The 13,464-nt window shown below is 42.2% G+C and overlaps 1 protein-coding gene across 5 annotated transcripts in view; it reads right to left on the bottom strand.

Moving 5' to 3' along the window:
• LOC139583791 (dnaJ homolog subfamily C member 13-like) overlaps positions 1–11,688 on the bottom strand; it is a 66,424-nt gene extending 54,736 nt beyond the window's left edge. For 2 of the 5 annotated variants that reach the window (XM_071415250.1, XM_071415252.1), the window contains exons 1-2: positions 11,357–11,679; positions 6,535–6,615 (exon numbers count right to left, since the gene is read on the bottom strand). In XM_071415250.1, the coding sequence (XP_071271351.1) occupies positions 6,535–6,602 (68 nt within the window). In that variant the 5' untranslated portion in view covers positions 6,603–6,615; positions 11,357–11,679. Of the gene's footprint in view, positions 1–6,534; positions 6,616–10,983; positions 11,126–11,356 lie in introns of those variants that run through there. The other 3 variants (XR_011676616.1, XM_071415253.1, XM_071415251.1) reach the window with 3 other exon arrangements.
• Between the last annotated feature and the right edge of the window lie 1,776 nt (positions 11,689–13,464).

Raw genomic sequence — 13,464 nt, 5'->3', positions numbered from 1 at the left:
TCAACTTGCCTACCTGGTTAAATAAAGGTGAAATAAACACCACAGGCAACAACATCGCCTATGGGCACAAACCCACCGTCGCTGGACTAAACAGGACTGGCAAAAAGCGCTCTTCACTGACGAGTCGCGGTTTTGTCTCACCAGGGGTGATGGTCGGATTCGTGTTTATTGTCGAAGGAATGAGCGTTACACCCGAGGCCTGTACTCTGGAGCGGGATCGATTTGGAGGGTCCGTCATGGTCTGGGGCGGTGTGTCACAGCATCATCGGACTGAGCTTGTTGTCAGTGCAGTGCAGGCTGTGCGTTACAGGGAAGACATCTTCCTCCCTCATGTGGTACCCTTCCTGCAGGCTCATCCTGACATCCAGCATGCCACCAGCAATACTGCTTGTTCTGTGCGTGATTTCCTGCAAGACAGGAATGTCAGTGTTCTGCCATGGCCAGCGAAGAGCCCGGATCTCAATCCCATTGAGCACGTCTGGAACCTGTTGGATCGGAGGGTGAGGGCTAAGGCTATTCCCGGCAGAAATGTCCGAGAACTTGCAGGTGCCTTGGTGGAAGAGTGGGTTAACATCTCACAGCAAGAACTGGCAAATCTGGTGCAGTCCATGAAGAGATGCACTGCAGTACTTAATGCAGCTGGTGGCCACACCTGATACTGACTGTTACTTTTGATTTTGACCCCCCCTTTGTTCAGGGACACATATTTCAATTTCTGTTAGTCACATGTCTGTGGCACTTGTTCAGTTTATGTCTCAGTTGTTGAATCTTATGTTCATACAAATATTTACACGTTAAGTTTGCTGAAAAGAAACACAGTTGACAGTGAGAGGACGTTCGTTATTTTTGCTGAGTTCGGTTTATATATATTTTTTAGGCCTATATTTATTTTGTTTGCAACTATATTTGAAGAGTTCTCTATTTAAATTTTTAGATGTTATAAATTATTTGATATTTTGCTAAATGCTTAATTGAAAATGTGCAAAAATATTCTAAATAAAAGGAGAAATAATAAAATATGAGTAAGTACCTTTTATTTGTTGAGTAGAATTCAAAATGTAATAAAAAAAATAATAAATTGGGCTTCGCATACCACCCTGCATACCACTGCTGGCTTGCTTCTGAAGCTAAGCAGGGTTGGTCCTGGTCAGTCCCTGGATGGGAGACCAGGTGCTGCTGGAAGTGGTGTTGGAGGGCCAGTAGGAGGCACTCTTTCCTCTGGTCTAAACAAAAGATCCCAATGCCCCAGGGCAGTGATTGGGGACACTGCTCTGTGTAGGGTGCCGTCTTTCGGATGGGACGTTAAACGGGTGTCCTGACTCTCTGAGGTCATTAAAGATCCCATGGCACTTATCGTAAGAGTAGGGGTGTTAACCCCGGTGTCCTGGCTAAATTCCCAATCTGGCCCTCAACCATCACGGTCACCTAATAATCCCCAGTGTACAATTGGCTCATTCATCCCCCTCCTCTCCCCTGTAACTATTCCCCAGGTCGTTGCTGCAAATGAGAACGTGTTCTCATTCAACTTACCTGGTAAAATAACGGTAAAATAAAAATAAATAAATAAAAAACATGTGGCCATCGTGCTATGTGCTATATCGTGATATGAAATGACCTATCGGGATATGAGATTTTGGCCATATCGCCCATCCCTAATTCAAGACATGGCATATGGGAGTGTAGTGAGATACCCAATGGGCTGGACGATTCTCTTCTCGAAAAACCTAAATCAATCAATCCGCCATCATTAACACAATGTAAAAATCAAATGATTTATTATTGAAATAGCATGGGCGACCGAGAAAAATGTATTGATACAAGTGGCAAACAATAATGCAGGCACTAGGGATGGGGGAGTGAGCATGCGGGTCTGGGCAGGTGAGATGTAGACATTGTTTGTGTGTATCTGTAAGATGTATACATTTTATAAAGACTAAAACAAAACAAAAAAACACAGCTAAAACATGACACCCACCCTGTACGCAAGAGCATGTTGTGTCAGATGGCAGGCACAAAATAAAAACCTTAGATGATGTAAAATAGGGTCTAAGCTACAGCATATGCGAATATGAAAAAGATCTGAGTTAGCGTGTGCTTTTGATAATTGACATTAAAGCTGAAAAGTTTTCCAGAAACTATACAATGTTTGACAACCCTGTTAGTAAGCTTTTAAATTATATCAAATTTCAAACATTTATCTTTTCAAGTGAGAAAAACGTGGATGTCTCATGTTATGGTGGGGTATCTCTTGAATATTTAGGTATTCGGGTCAAAAAAGACACTTATACAATGGGCAAATATGTATCGAAGGTTTCGTTCAAATCTAAAGCGATGCTGTCAAAAAGTGATTGAATTCAAATGAATTTACCCAGCAGAAAAGCCTGTGAGAAACTGACTACATCTTCATTGATCTATAGGCTACCTGTCATAGTCATCACTCCACCGCACTGTGCAAACTTTGGGGTTTTGCTTTCCTTTACCAGTCTCAGATTTCAGACTAACGCATCACATTACGTAACTTCCTTCTTGAGTCTACTGGAAAGCTTGGTACAACTGCCTCTCTTGTGCAGCTCAAACACAAACATCTCTAATGGTAAAAATCAAGCCTAAACTAATCCAAATCATTAGGCTAGATGTAGCAATGTGCAACACGCCAAACATTTAGCCAACATGCTAATGCTAGGCAAATCCAATAGCCCTCAAAACGGAAACGGACAAATCACAGCTCGACATTCAGGGCTGCCGAGCTCACCTGGCCAGTTAATCAAGCCTTCATATGGCTGGCCCGCTTTGGTCAGTACATTTTCAAATTTCAAAACAGAAGGGGGGGGAAATCTATTTTTTAAATTTATTTTAAGAATGTGAAATGTCTGAATAATAGTTGAGAGAATTATTTATTTCAGCTTTGATTACTTTCATCACATTCCCAGTGGGTCAGAAGGTAACATACACTCAATTAGTATTTGGTAGCAATGCCTTTAAATTGTTTACCTTGGGTCAAACGTTTCAGGTAGCCTTCCACAAGCTTCCCACAATAAGTTGGGTGAATTTTAGCCCATTCCTCCTGACAGAGCTGGTGTAACTGAGTCAGGTTTGTAGGTCTCCTTGCTCACACACGCTTTTTCAGTTCTGCCCAGAAATGTTCTATAGGATTTTGGTCAGGGCTTTGTGATGGCCACTCCAATACCTTGACTTTGTTGTCCTTAAGCCATTTTGCCACAACTTTGGAAGTCTGCTTGGGGTCATTGTCCATTTGGAAGCCTCATTTGCGACCAAGCTTTAACTTCCTGACTGATGTCTTGAGATGTTGCTTCAATATATCCACAATTTTCCTCCCTCATGATGCCATCTATTTTGTGAAGTGCACCAGTCCCTCCTGCAGAAAAGCACCCCCACAACATGATGCTGCCACCCCCATGCTTCACGGTTGGGATGGTGTTCTTTGGCTTACAAGCCTCACCCTTTTTCCTCCAAACATATCGATGGTCATTATGGCCAAACAGTTCTATTTTTGTTTCATCAGACCAGAGGACATTTCTCCAAAAAGTACAAATTTTATCCCCATGTGCAGTTGCTAACCGTAGTCTGTTTTTTTTTAAATGGAGATTTTAGAGCAGTGGCTTCTTCCTTGCTGAGCGGCCTTTCAGGTTATGTCGATATAGGACTTGTTTTACTTTTGTACCCATCTCCTACCAGCATCTTCACAAGGTCCTTTGCTGTTGTTCTGGGATTGATTTGCACTTTTCGCAAAGCAGATTAATCTCTAGGAGACAGAAGGCGTCTCCTTTCTGAGCGGTATGACGGCTGCGTGGTCCCGTGGTGTTTATACTTGCGTACTATTGTTTGTACAGATGAAATTGCTCCCAAGTATGAAACAGACTTGTGGAGGTCTACAATTCTTTTTCTGAGGTCTTGGCTGATTTCTTTTGATTTTCTCTTGATGTCAAGCAAAGAGGCACTGAGTTTGACGGTAGGCCTTGAAATACGTCCACAGGTACACCTTCTATTGACTCAAATGATGTCAATTAGCCTATCAGAAGCTTCTAAAGCCATGACAACATTTTCTGGAATTTTCCAAGCTGTTTAAAGGCACAGTCAACTTAGTGTATGTAAACAATTAACCAGCATGGCTACCACAGCATTCTGCAGCGACACGCCATCCCATCTGGTTTGGGCTTAGTAGGACTATCATTTGTTTTTCAACAGGACAATGACAAAACGCACCATCAGGCTGTGTAATCAGCCAACAAGTGCTCAGCATATGTTGGAACTCCTTCAAGACTGTTGGAAAATAATTCCAGGTGAAGCTGGTTGAGAGAAAGCTTTGCACACTCTTGGCAGTCTTCAAGGCAAAGGGTGGCTATGTGAAGAATCTCAAATATAAACACGTTTGGTTACTACATGATTCCATGTGTGTTATTTCATAGTTTTGATGTCTTCACTATTATTCTACAATGTACAAAATAGTATAAATAAAGAAAAGCCCTTGAATGAGTAGGTGTTCGGAAACTTTTGACTGGTAGTAGGGTGCAGCTGAGAAAGCCGCAAGGGACCTTGTTTCGGCCATATGCTCCACAGGGAGCGAAGAGGAGAAACATTAGGTAATAAACCAAACCCTTCTTTCTTGGCCTCCCACTCCAAACACATCACCCCAGGTCCCTGCAGGACACATCACGAGGCATTAGCAGGAAGCAGCCCTCAACCCTCCCCTTCCTGTGGCCATAGCTAATCTACTCTTTAGCACGGCTGCTATAGTTACCTCAGTCAATGGCTGTCTTAATAGGACAAAGCCATTTAGGAAGCATGTATCGGTAATGTGATCCTGTTGTCTAATGCCCAATGCCTCAGGTATCACTTCTATTGAAGCCTACCAGAGAAACAGGAAGGGAACAGTTTGTTTAGTAACATTTGTTTGCCCTTTCTAAGGTATAGAAGAAGCCATTGATTCATGAACTCATTGCTACCATTCAGCTGTATTCAGCTGCAGTGTGAAAATTATAACAAATGAGTGCAGGAAATGCAGAAATTGACGAAAATGCTGCATTTTTAGGGGGTTAGATTGAAAAGCATAAAACAATCAGAATGGAGAAAGCCCCATTGAAATCACTTATAATTAATTTGTTGCCACCCTAGGGTCATGAACTACTCAAAGCATATTTAGAACTTTTATTATTCAAAAACCACAAAATATTGTAAAAAAAAATTGGAAAATATTGTGATATGATATTTTGGTCATATCGTCCAGCCCTACTTAGAGTTAAAAAGGTGATGTCATAGATCACGAGTAATCCGTCTAACCAGCACTATATAGGTATTGGGATTTCAGTGGCATGTATTCCGGATAGCAAGAATCTGACAGTAGTGATTTACTTACACCTTGTCTCTCCCCATTGAAGATAAGGAAACGCAAACACAATGGAAGAACCGAGTCAGGGATTTCAGTGCTTTCCCTTTGCTCTGGTGTTGATAGTGTGTCTGTTCTGCTGCTGCCTGATAGCTAGGCCTACAACTAGGCTCAGTGTGGAATGGTAGAGTGTACCTGGCTTAGCCTAGGTCTTCATGTTCAGGTCATCTTTCACAGCATGATAATGCCATTCACAGAGCAGATATGCATATATACTGAACAGAAATATAAAACGCAACATGTAAAGTGTTGGTCCCATGTTTCATGAGGTGAAATAAAAACATTTGAAAATGTTTGTCCCGGGCGTATGGCGTCGTGGGGGCGAGCGGTTTGCCGATGTCAACGTTGTGAACAGAATGCCCCATGGTGGCGTTGGGGTTATGGTATAGGCAGGCATAAGCTATGGACAACGAGCACGATTGCATTTTTATCAATGGCAATTTGAATGCACAGAGATACCGTGACGAGATCCTGAGGCCCATTGTCGTGCCATTTATCCGCCGCCATCACCTCATGTTTCAGCATGATAATACAAGGCCCCATGTCACAAGGATCTGTACACAGTTCATGGAAGCTGAACATGTCCCAGTTCTTCCATGTCCTGCATACTCACCAGACATGTCACCCATTGAGCATTTTTGGGATGCTCTGGATCGACAGCATGTTCCAGTTCCCACCAATATCCAGCCACTGAAGAGGAGTGGGACAACATTCCACAGGCCACAATCAACAGCCTGATCAAATCTATGTGAAGGAGATGAGGGAAATGGTGGTCACACCAGATACTGACTGGTTTTCTGATCCACGCCCATACATTTTATACATACATTACATATGTTGGTCACAGGTATCTGTGACCAACATATCTGTATTCTCAGTCATGTGAAATCCATAGATTAGGGCCTAATTAATTTTTTGCAATTGTCTGGTTTCCTTATATGAACTGTAAAATGTTTGAAATTGTTACATTTATAGTTGTGGTGCTAGACTGGTGCAGTAGTAGTTACAGCACATGGAGTAAGTACCTAACTCAGCCTAGCAGACCAGCGCCAAGGACAGAGAAAACTGTCATTCAACCAATTAAATCCTATCATGGAAAGGAACGTTAGAATATGAGGTGCGCCTCTTACTTTCCCCTCCAGGAGTGTTTGGTGGTGTAGAAACAGGCCAAGTCTTTGTTGTCTTTGATGACATTCATCTTTTGGCAAGACCTGCAATAACAGGAGAACAAGGTCAAGGGAGACAGACACAAAGGGATGATGAAATAGGCTTTTTACAGTCTTGCTTTAGTGTCACTTCAATGAGTACATAGAGGTCAGAGCAGTGAAGTGAGTCAAATTGAAACAACAGACAGAGGTGACAGTATCTATCAGTCAGAGAGTGTCTCAACAGCAGTCACAGCAACAAACAAACAAAAAGCAGCCTTTGAGCCAATCAGATCAGCATACAAACAGAATGTGTTGGTCATCTTTACAAAACAATGAAGCCTGACACCATGACCAGAATGGCCACATTGCATGCACGAGTGTTGCAAAAATAAATGTACACATGCATGTTATTCAATAATTTCATCCTAACCGCTCGTGCACGTCAACGGACTTCTGCGCAGTCAGGTTCTAAAAAAGAACTTGGTTCTATTTGAGACGCTTGACGCGCTGAAAGTGCCGCTAATTGGTTCTCTCAAGCATACTAACCCACGTGGGTGATTGAAAGATGAGCGATTAATCAAAGAAAACTAACTAGGTTTCCCATGTTATCTGTGGATTAATTGTTGGAGTAGAGAACATACGATTTTGTATGACTAAAAATGGGTGAAAATTCTACAAAAGATTCAGCTAAAAATATATACTTCAGTACTTGTGTTGAGAATACTAGACCTATGTGGATTGTAACTAAGCTATCATGCGCACACCACCAAAATCACAGAAAGTCACTAGATAAAAACCAGCAACTAGTAGTAACTAGCAAACAGACAGAGACAAACAAATAGTAGTGAGACAGTAGCAGTAGACTAGTAGTAAATTGTGCCCAGAGAGCAGTAGTAACCTCTCTCTCTTGGCTGCTGCGCTGTCAGTGTTAGAGGGAACCTGTGTCAGCCCTCTGCCCAGATCATCCTGGAAATAAATGACTGCTCTTTTCCTTCCTCTCCATGTCAGTCTGCAGCAAGGGGCAGCGAAATAAGTCCAGTTTGCCCCCAAGAGAGAAGTTGAATTCTTCTTCAATGGTAAGATTAAATCACAGAGGAGAAGTGTATCATACAAAGTTCCAAGGCAACGTATATGATGGGTGCTCTTCACTGAATCCCCACTAACACATACTGTAACAAATCAAACAGGAGCTAGCTGACTAATCCTGAAGTCAGTCATCAATCTTCCTCTGAAAGAGAACCAGAGTTAAAACCATCTAAGCTAAAAGGAACATTTCTGAATCTGAGCACATCATTTTTATATGCATCAAACCCTTCCCCCTAATGAATTTAATCAAGCGCACACAGGTGGCATTTAACAATAGGGACCGACGTTTGCAATGGGCATAGAGGTTACCACGTGCTCTGCACTCCTCTCAAAGGCCATGCAGTTTAATTCTGTAACCGTGATGAGGGGTATAAAAAGCCAGCACAGATTCCTGGATGTGGTCATGTGACAGCCCTTCCCAGCTTTTCCTGTGGATTAAGCTTGGGCGATATACCATTTACACCATATACCCTCACGGGGACTGCGGGCTACGCCACTGCTTAGAACTATAAGAAATCTAAGATGTGTCAAATAAATGATATCCAGCTCAGGGCTCCATCTATGAATTTGGTTTACTAACTTACTAGCTAAGTGGCTAGATGTCAAGATCAAGCTTCATGGTTACAGCAGACATTCAATCCCCTCCTAGAGAGAGCGAGAAAGTATGTGTCAAAAGTATATGGACAACTGCTCATCGAACATCTCATTCCAAAATCATGGGCATTAATATGAAGTTGGTCCCCACTTTGCTGCTATAACAGCCTTCTCTCCTCTGGGAAGGCTTTCCATTAGATGTTGGAACATTGCTGCGGGGACTTGCTTCCATTCAGCCACAAGAGCATTAGTGAAGTTAGGCACTGATGTTGGGCGATTAGGCCTGGCTCGTAGTCGGCGTTCCTATTCATCCCAAACCATTTCTGTATGGACCTCCCTTTCAGCACGGGGGCATTGTCATGCTGAAACAGGATAGGTCCTTCCCCAAACTGTTGCCACAAAGTTGGAAGCACAGAATCGTCTAGAATGTCATTGTATCCTGTAGCGTTAAGATTTCCCTTCACTGGAACTAAGGGGCCTAGCCCAAACCATGAAAAACAGCCCCAGACCATTATTTCTCCTGCACCAAACTTTACAGTTGGCACTACGCATTGGGGCAGGTAGCGTTCTATTGGAATCCACCAAACCCAGATTTGTCCGTCAGATTGCCAGATGGTGAAGCGTGATTTATCACTCCAGAGAATGCGTTTCCACTGATCCAGAGTCCAATGGCAGCGAGCTTTACACCACTCAAGCCGATTCTTGGCATTGCGCATGGTGATCTTAGGCTTGTGTGCGGCTGCTCTGCCATGGAAACCTATTTCATGAAGCTCCCGACAAACAGTTCCTATGCTGACGTTGCTTCCAGAGGGAGTTTGGAACTCTGTTTTGAGTGTTGCAACCGAGGACAGACGCTTTTTACACGCTACGTGCTTCAGCACTTGACGGTCCCATTCTGTGAGCTTGTGTTGCCTACCACTTCGTGGCTGAGCCATTGTTTCTCCTAGACATTAACACTTCACAATAACAACACTTACAGTTGACCGGTGCAGCTCTAGCAGAAAGACTTATTGGCACGGTGCCACGTTAAAAGTCACAAGCTCTTCAGTAAGGCCATTCTACTGTCGATGCTTGTTTATGGAGATTGCATGGCTGTGTGCTCGATTTTATACACCTGTCAGCAACTGTGTGGCTGAAATAGCCGAATCCACTAATTTGAAGGGGTGTTCACATACTTGTGTGATAGATATAGCGCCCCCTTGTGTGCACATTCGGTAATACCATATTTTTCTGGATCAAAAAGGGGCTTTGGTGGTGGGTGTTGCAATGAATATATTTTCAACATACTTTATATCTGATCAGTCGTTTATGTTTACACTGAAAGTATTATTTTCCATCCCAAAAGAAAATAGTACTTCAATTTACCAAGGGAGGATACAAACAAAAATCAACAAGGCAGAGCAGCAAGTGGATCGTACGCTGCCTCATACGACCTGTGAGGCAGTGTATGGTTTTTCCAAGCAGTGAGTGCACAGTGCTGACTCCGCAGAGCCTCTCTGAACGCTGGGTGACTGTGGAACCTGCCTTCATGTGACATTTGAATGTGCAATAACACAAAATTATTGGAGTTCTGCACAAGATTGAATGCAAATGCTGCAGATTTAACAAATGATGTAACAGTTATGGGAATAAAGAGTCAAATCTTACAACTTTGAATTGTTTTTGTCTGAGAGGAACACAGTCAGCAAGCCAGGAGCCTGGTGTGACAACAAACTTCTCCCCATGTATTGATCATCACTTGCTAGATGTATCGTACAAACAGAGCTTCTCTGGATGGCACATGAAACAGTTAGAAACCTTGAACTTTGGGGGGAATTCTCAGATAAGTCCAGATCATCAAAGGGGGAAATACATGCATATAAATAACTGATGATAGCTAACATAATAACACTGTTACCGAGGAAGAAAAGCCTGGCTTTACACACTTGAGGTGTGAGAACTATGTGCCTCAACATTTCCACTGGGGCCCTTTCAATACTATCAGTTGGGAATTATGCTGCAACTGTTAACTTTAGGGAAAAGGGTATTGTGATCCTTGTTCACCACAGTTGCATAGCATCCATGCAATCAATGACTAGGCCTAATGGATCTCAGCCTTTGTTGTGGATATAGGCTTATGTGTCTGATTTACTGAAAATGGTGCTAGTGAGAATCACGACAAGGCTACCTTTAAAAGGTGACTTTAATCTTGGATAAAGGGTGGATGGAGCTAACCTTCTTTTGGTCTACAACAAATTTGATAGACAAATATTGTTCCCCACATTCATTGTTGCCACTAACTTACTAGGACGCAAAATCACCTACACATAACGTTAATGAAAACGCAGTAGCAAAATAATGTAGTAGCTAGAAGTACAAAAAAACAATGCATGACAGCCACAACCAAGTGAGGTCAGCCTGAGAATGTAGACGCTGCTATCAAATTCAATGTTTGATTACTACATGATTTCATAGTACATATCACACAGGTCACGACCAAAACAAGGCTCAACAAACACCTTGCTAGACGTAGCTGAGTTCTCTCAACTCTACGATATAACGTTACATCTCGATGTAAGATATCCAAAGTACATGGATCTAAGTTAAACTAACGTAGAGATATGCTAAACGTTGACACAACTAACTTCCGTTAGAAAAACGAGTTAGATGCTTTCTAACTTCCGTTAGAAAAACGAGTTAGATGCTTTCGTAGACACAGTGAAAGATAATCTATATATGGGTGTCAGATTTGATAAATAACTGCAGACTCACTTTAACCACACCCCGTTTGCCAGCCGCGGTGTATTTGTCTTTGCTTTGGTAACGTTAGCAAGCTAAAGGCTAGTAGGGCCACATTCAAGTGCAGCTCTAGCTGGCCAAGTTGAGAGGATACAGATAGAGACAAGACCGAGGAAAGACGGAAGCCGAAATGGCCAATTCAGTGATGCACATTGTAAATATCTCATGACAAGCGACGCCTACAACTGTCGCAGTGTTATTATTTTTATCAACACACACTTCAACTGGATGTGCTTTTCACCAAAGAGGGAAGCTAGCAAGCTGCATACAGTAGGTTAGCCATGCTAGCTAGCTTAGCAAGGGTGCTGTGTAATTTACATGGAGGTGCAGTCGCAGATTAATTTACCTGTTTGTTCGCGACCAGATTTGATTATTTTCCGAACCTCAACCCCCGACCCTCTAAGTTGCGTGGCTGTTGTGTTTCTGCTTTGCCAAGCCGATGATGTTGCTGTTAAATTGCGCTCCCAATGCTTAGGATGCTGCCATATTCCTGACAGGCGAAAGCGCACGCGCGAAACCTAGGTTTTGATTAATGCCGCTAATGTCAGAAGTGACTATTCATAGCAGTTTAGGGCAATTAACGTAGCAGGCTAGGATAATTAGGTTAAGGCTTGGAAAATAGTTAGGGTTATATGCACATTTTGACGTCACGTTGACATTCGCGGCATCCCTTCTAGACATGACCCGAAACCTGTCTGTCATGAGTGTGTCAGCTGATTGGTTTGTCAGGAAGTAGCGCTTTCTAAGCGAAGTTGTCTATAAGCCCAGATCTAGGATCAGCATCATACCAAAGAGTGTAATAGCACGTTCAAACAATTGGGAACTCGGAAATCTCTGACTTCAGTGGGTTCAACGCAACTGGGAACTCGAAAAACGGTCGTCCAACTCCGGCTTTCCGGCCTGCCGCCTGAAGCTCACCAACGTCATGATTTGACGTCGTTTTTTCCCGAGTTCCCGTTTGTCTTGAAAGCACCATCTTTCTAGAGCTCCGACTTTCAGGCCTGAAGATCACTGACGTCATGATTTGACCTCGTATTTTTGGGGAGTTCAGAGTTGTCTTGATTGCACCATAATCCGTGTGTATTGAGAGCAATACATATACTGAACAAAAATATAAACGCAACATGCAACAATTTCAAGATGTTACTGAGTTACAGGTCATTGATGAATTCAGTCATTTGAAATAAATTCATTACATTTAACATTACATTTAAGTCATTTAGCAGACGCTCTTATCCAGAGCGACTTACAAATTGGGCCCTAATATATGGATTTCACATGACTGGGAATACAGATATGCATCTGTTGGTTACAGACACCATAAAAAGAAATGATGGTCCTCAGGATCTCATGAGGCTGGTTGGATGTACTTCCAAATTCTCTAAAATGACGGAGGCGGTAGAGAAATTAACATTAAATTCTCTGGCAACAGCTCTGGTGGACATCCCTGCAGTCAGTATGCCAATTGCACGCTCCCTCAAAACTTGAGACATCTGTGGCAAAGTCTTGTGTGATAAAGCTGCATATTTTAGAGTGGTGTTTTATTTTTCCAGCACAAGGTGCACCTGTGTAATGATCATGCTGTTTAATCAGCTTCTTGATATGCCACACCTGTCAGGTGGATGGATTATCTTGGCAAAAGAGAAAAGCTCACTAACAGGGATGTAAACAAATTTGTGCACAAAATTTGAGATAAATATTTTTTTTGTGCATATGGAATATTTCTGGATATTTTATTTCAGCTCATGAAACATGGGACCAACACTTTACATGTTGCATTTATATTTTTGTTCACTGTATAACTGATCCGCAAATAAACAGTAAACCCAAAGAATTAGCAGAAAGACACCTTCCAAATTAAAACGGTGCATCACTTTTCCTCTCTACCCGACCACCATATAATGTTATCTAAGTTACTTTTAATTAAATAATTTTAAACATACTGTACATTTTGGTACATTCACTCCCTGTCATGGTTTTCTCACAATTTCTGAGAATCAGTATAGTAATCAAATGCAGGCAGTGGTTTCATCTGTTATTTCTAAAGGGGAATAAAACACAGAATAGGCTTTTGCTGTTGTCCTCTGACAAAAAAAATCTGCAAACTGGTGCAAAATAAATGAAGTCTTGCTCACTACTGTTTTCATTCCTGAAACGGTAAAATGTATTTAATCAAGAGTGTTGTAGCGCCCTCTATAGACAGCATCTTGACCCTTCCACTCAAAGTAGTAACGGCAGGATCCACTCTATGTTGTCACAGGTAAAGGTCTAACACACATACAGGCTAGGATTGATGCCATCTATATACAAATGAGTGTGCTATTTAAGATGCAGTTGTATTGACTACCTGAAAATGTAATACAGATATTAAATAAGTTGAACCCTCCATCACCTCCCTACTCTATTACAGTACACTCTGGTAGAGACCTAATTTGACTTACATATGGCGCAACA

The sequence above is a fragment of the Salvelinus alpinus genome, chromosome 8 (assembly GCF_045679555.1).
Source record: "Salvelinus alpinus chromosome 8, SLU_Salpinus.1, whole genome shotgun sequence".
NCBI lineage: Eukaryota > Metazoa > Chordata > Actinopteri > Salmoniformes > Salmonidae > Salvelinus > Salvelinus alpinus.
The sequence above is the reverse complement of the archived record's forward strand: the minus strand, read 5'-3'. Positions and strand labels throughout refer to the sequence as shown.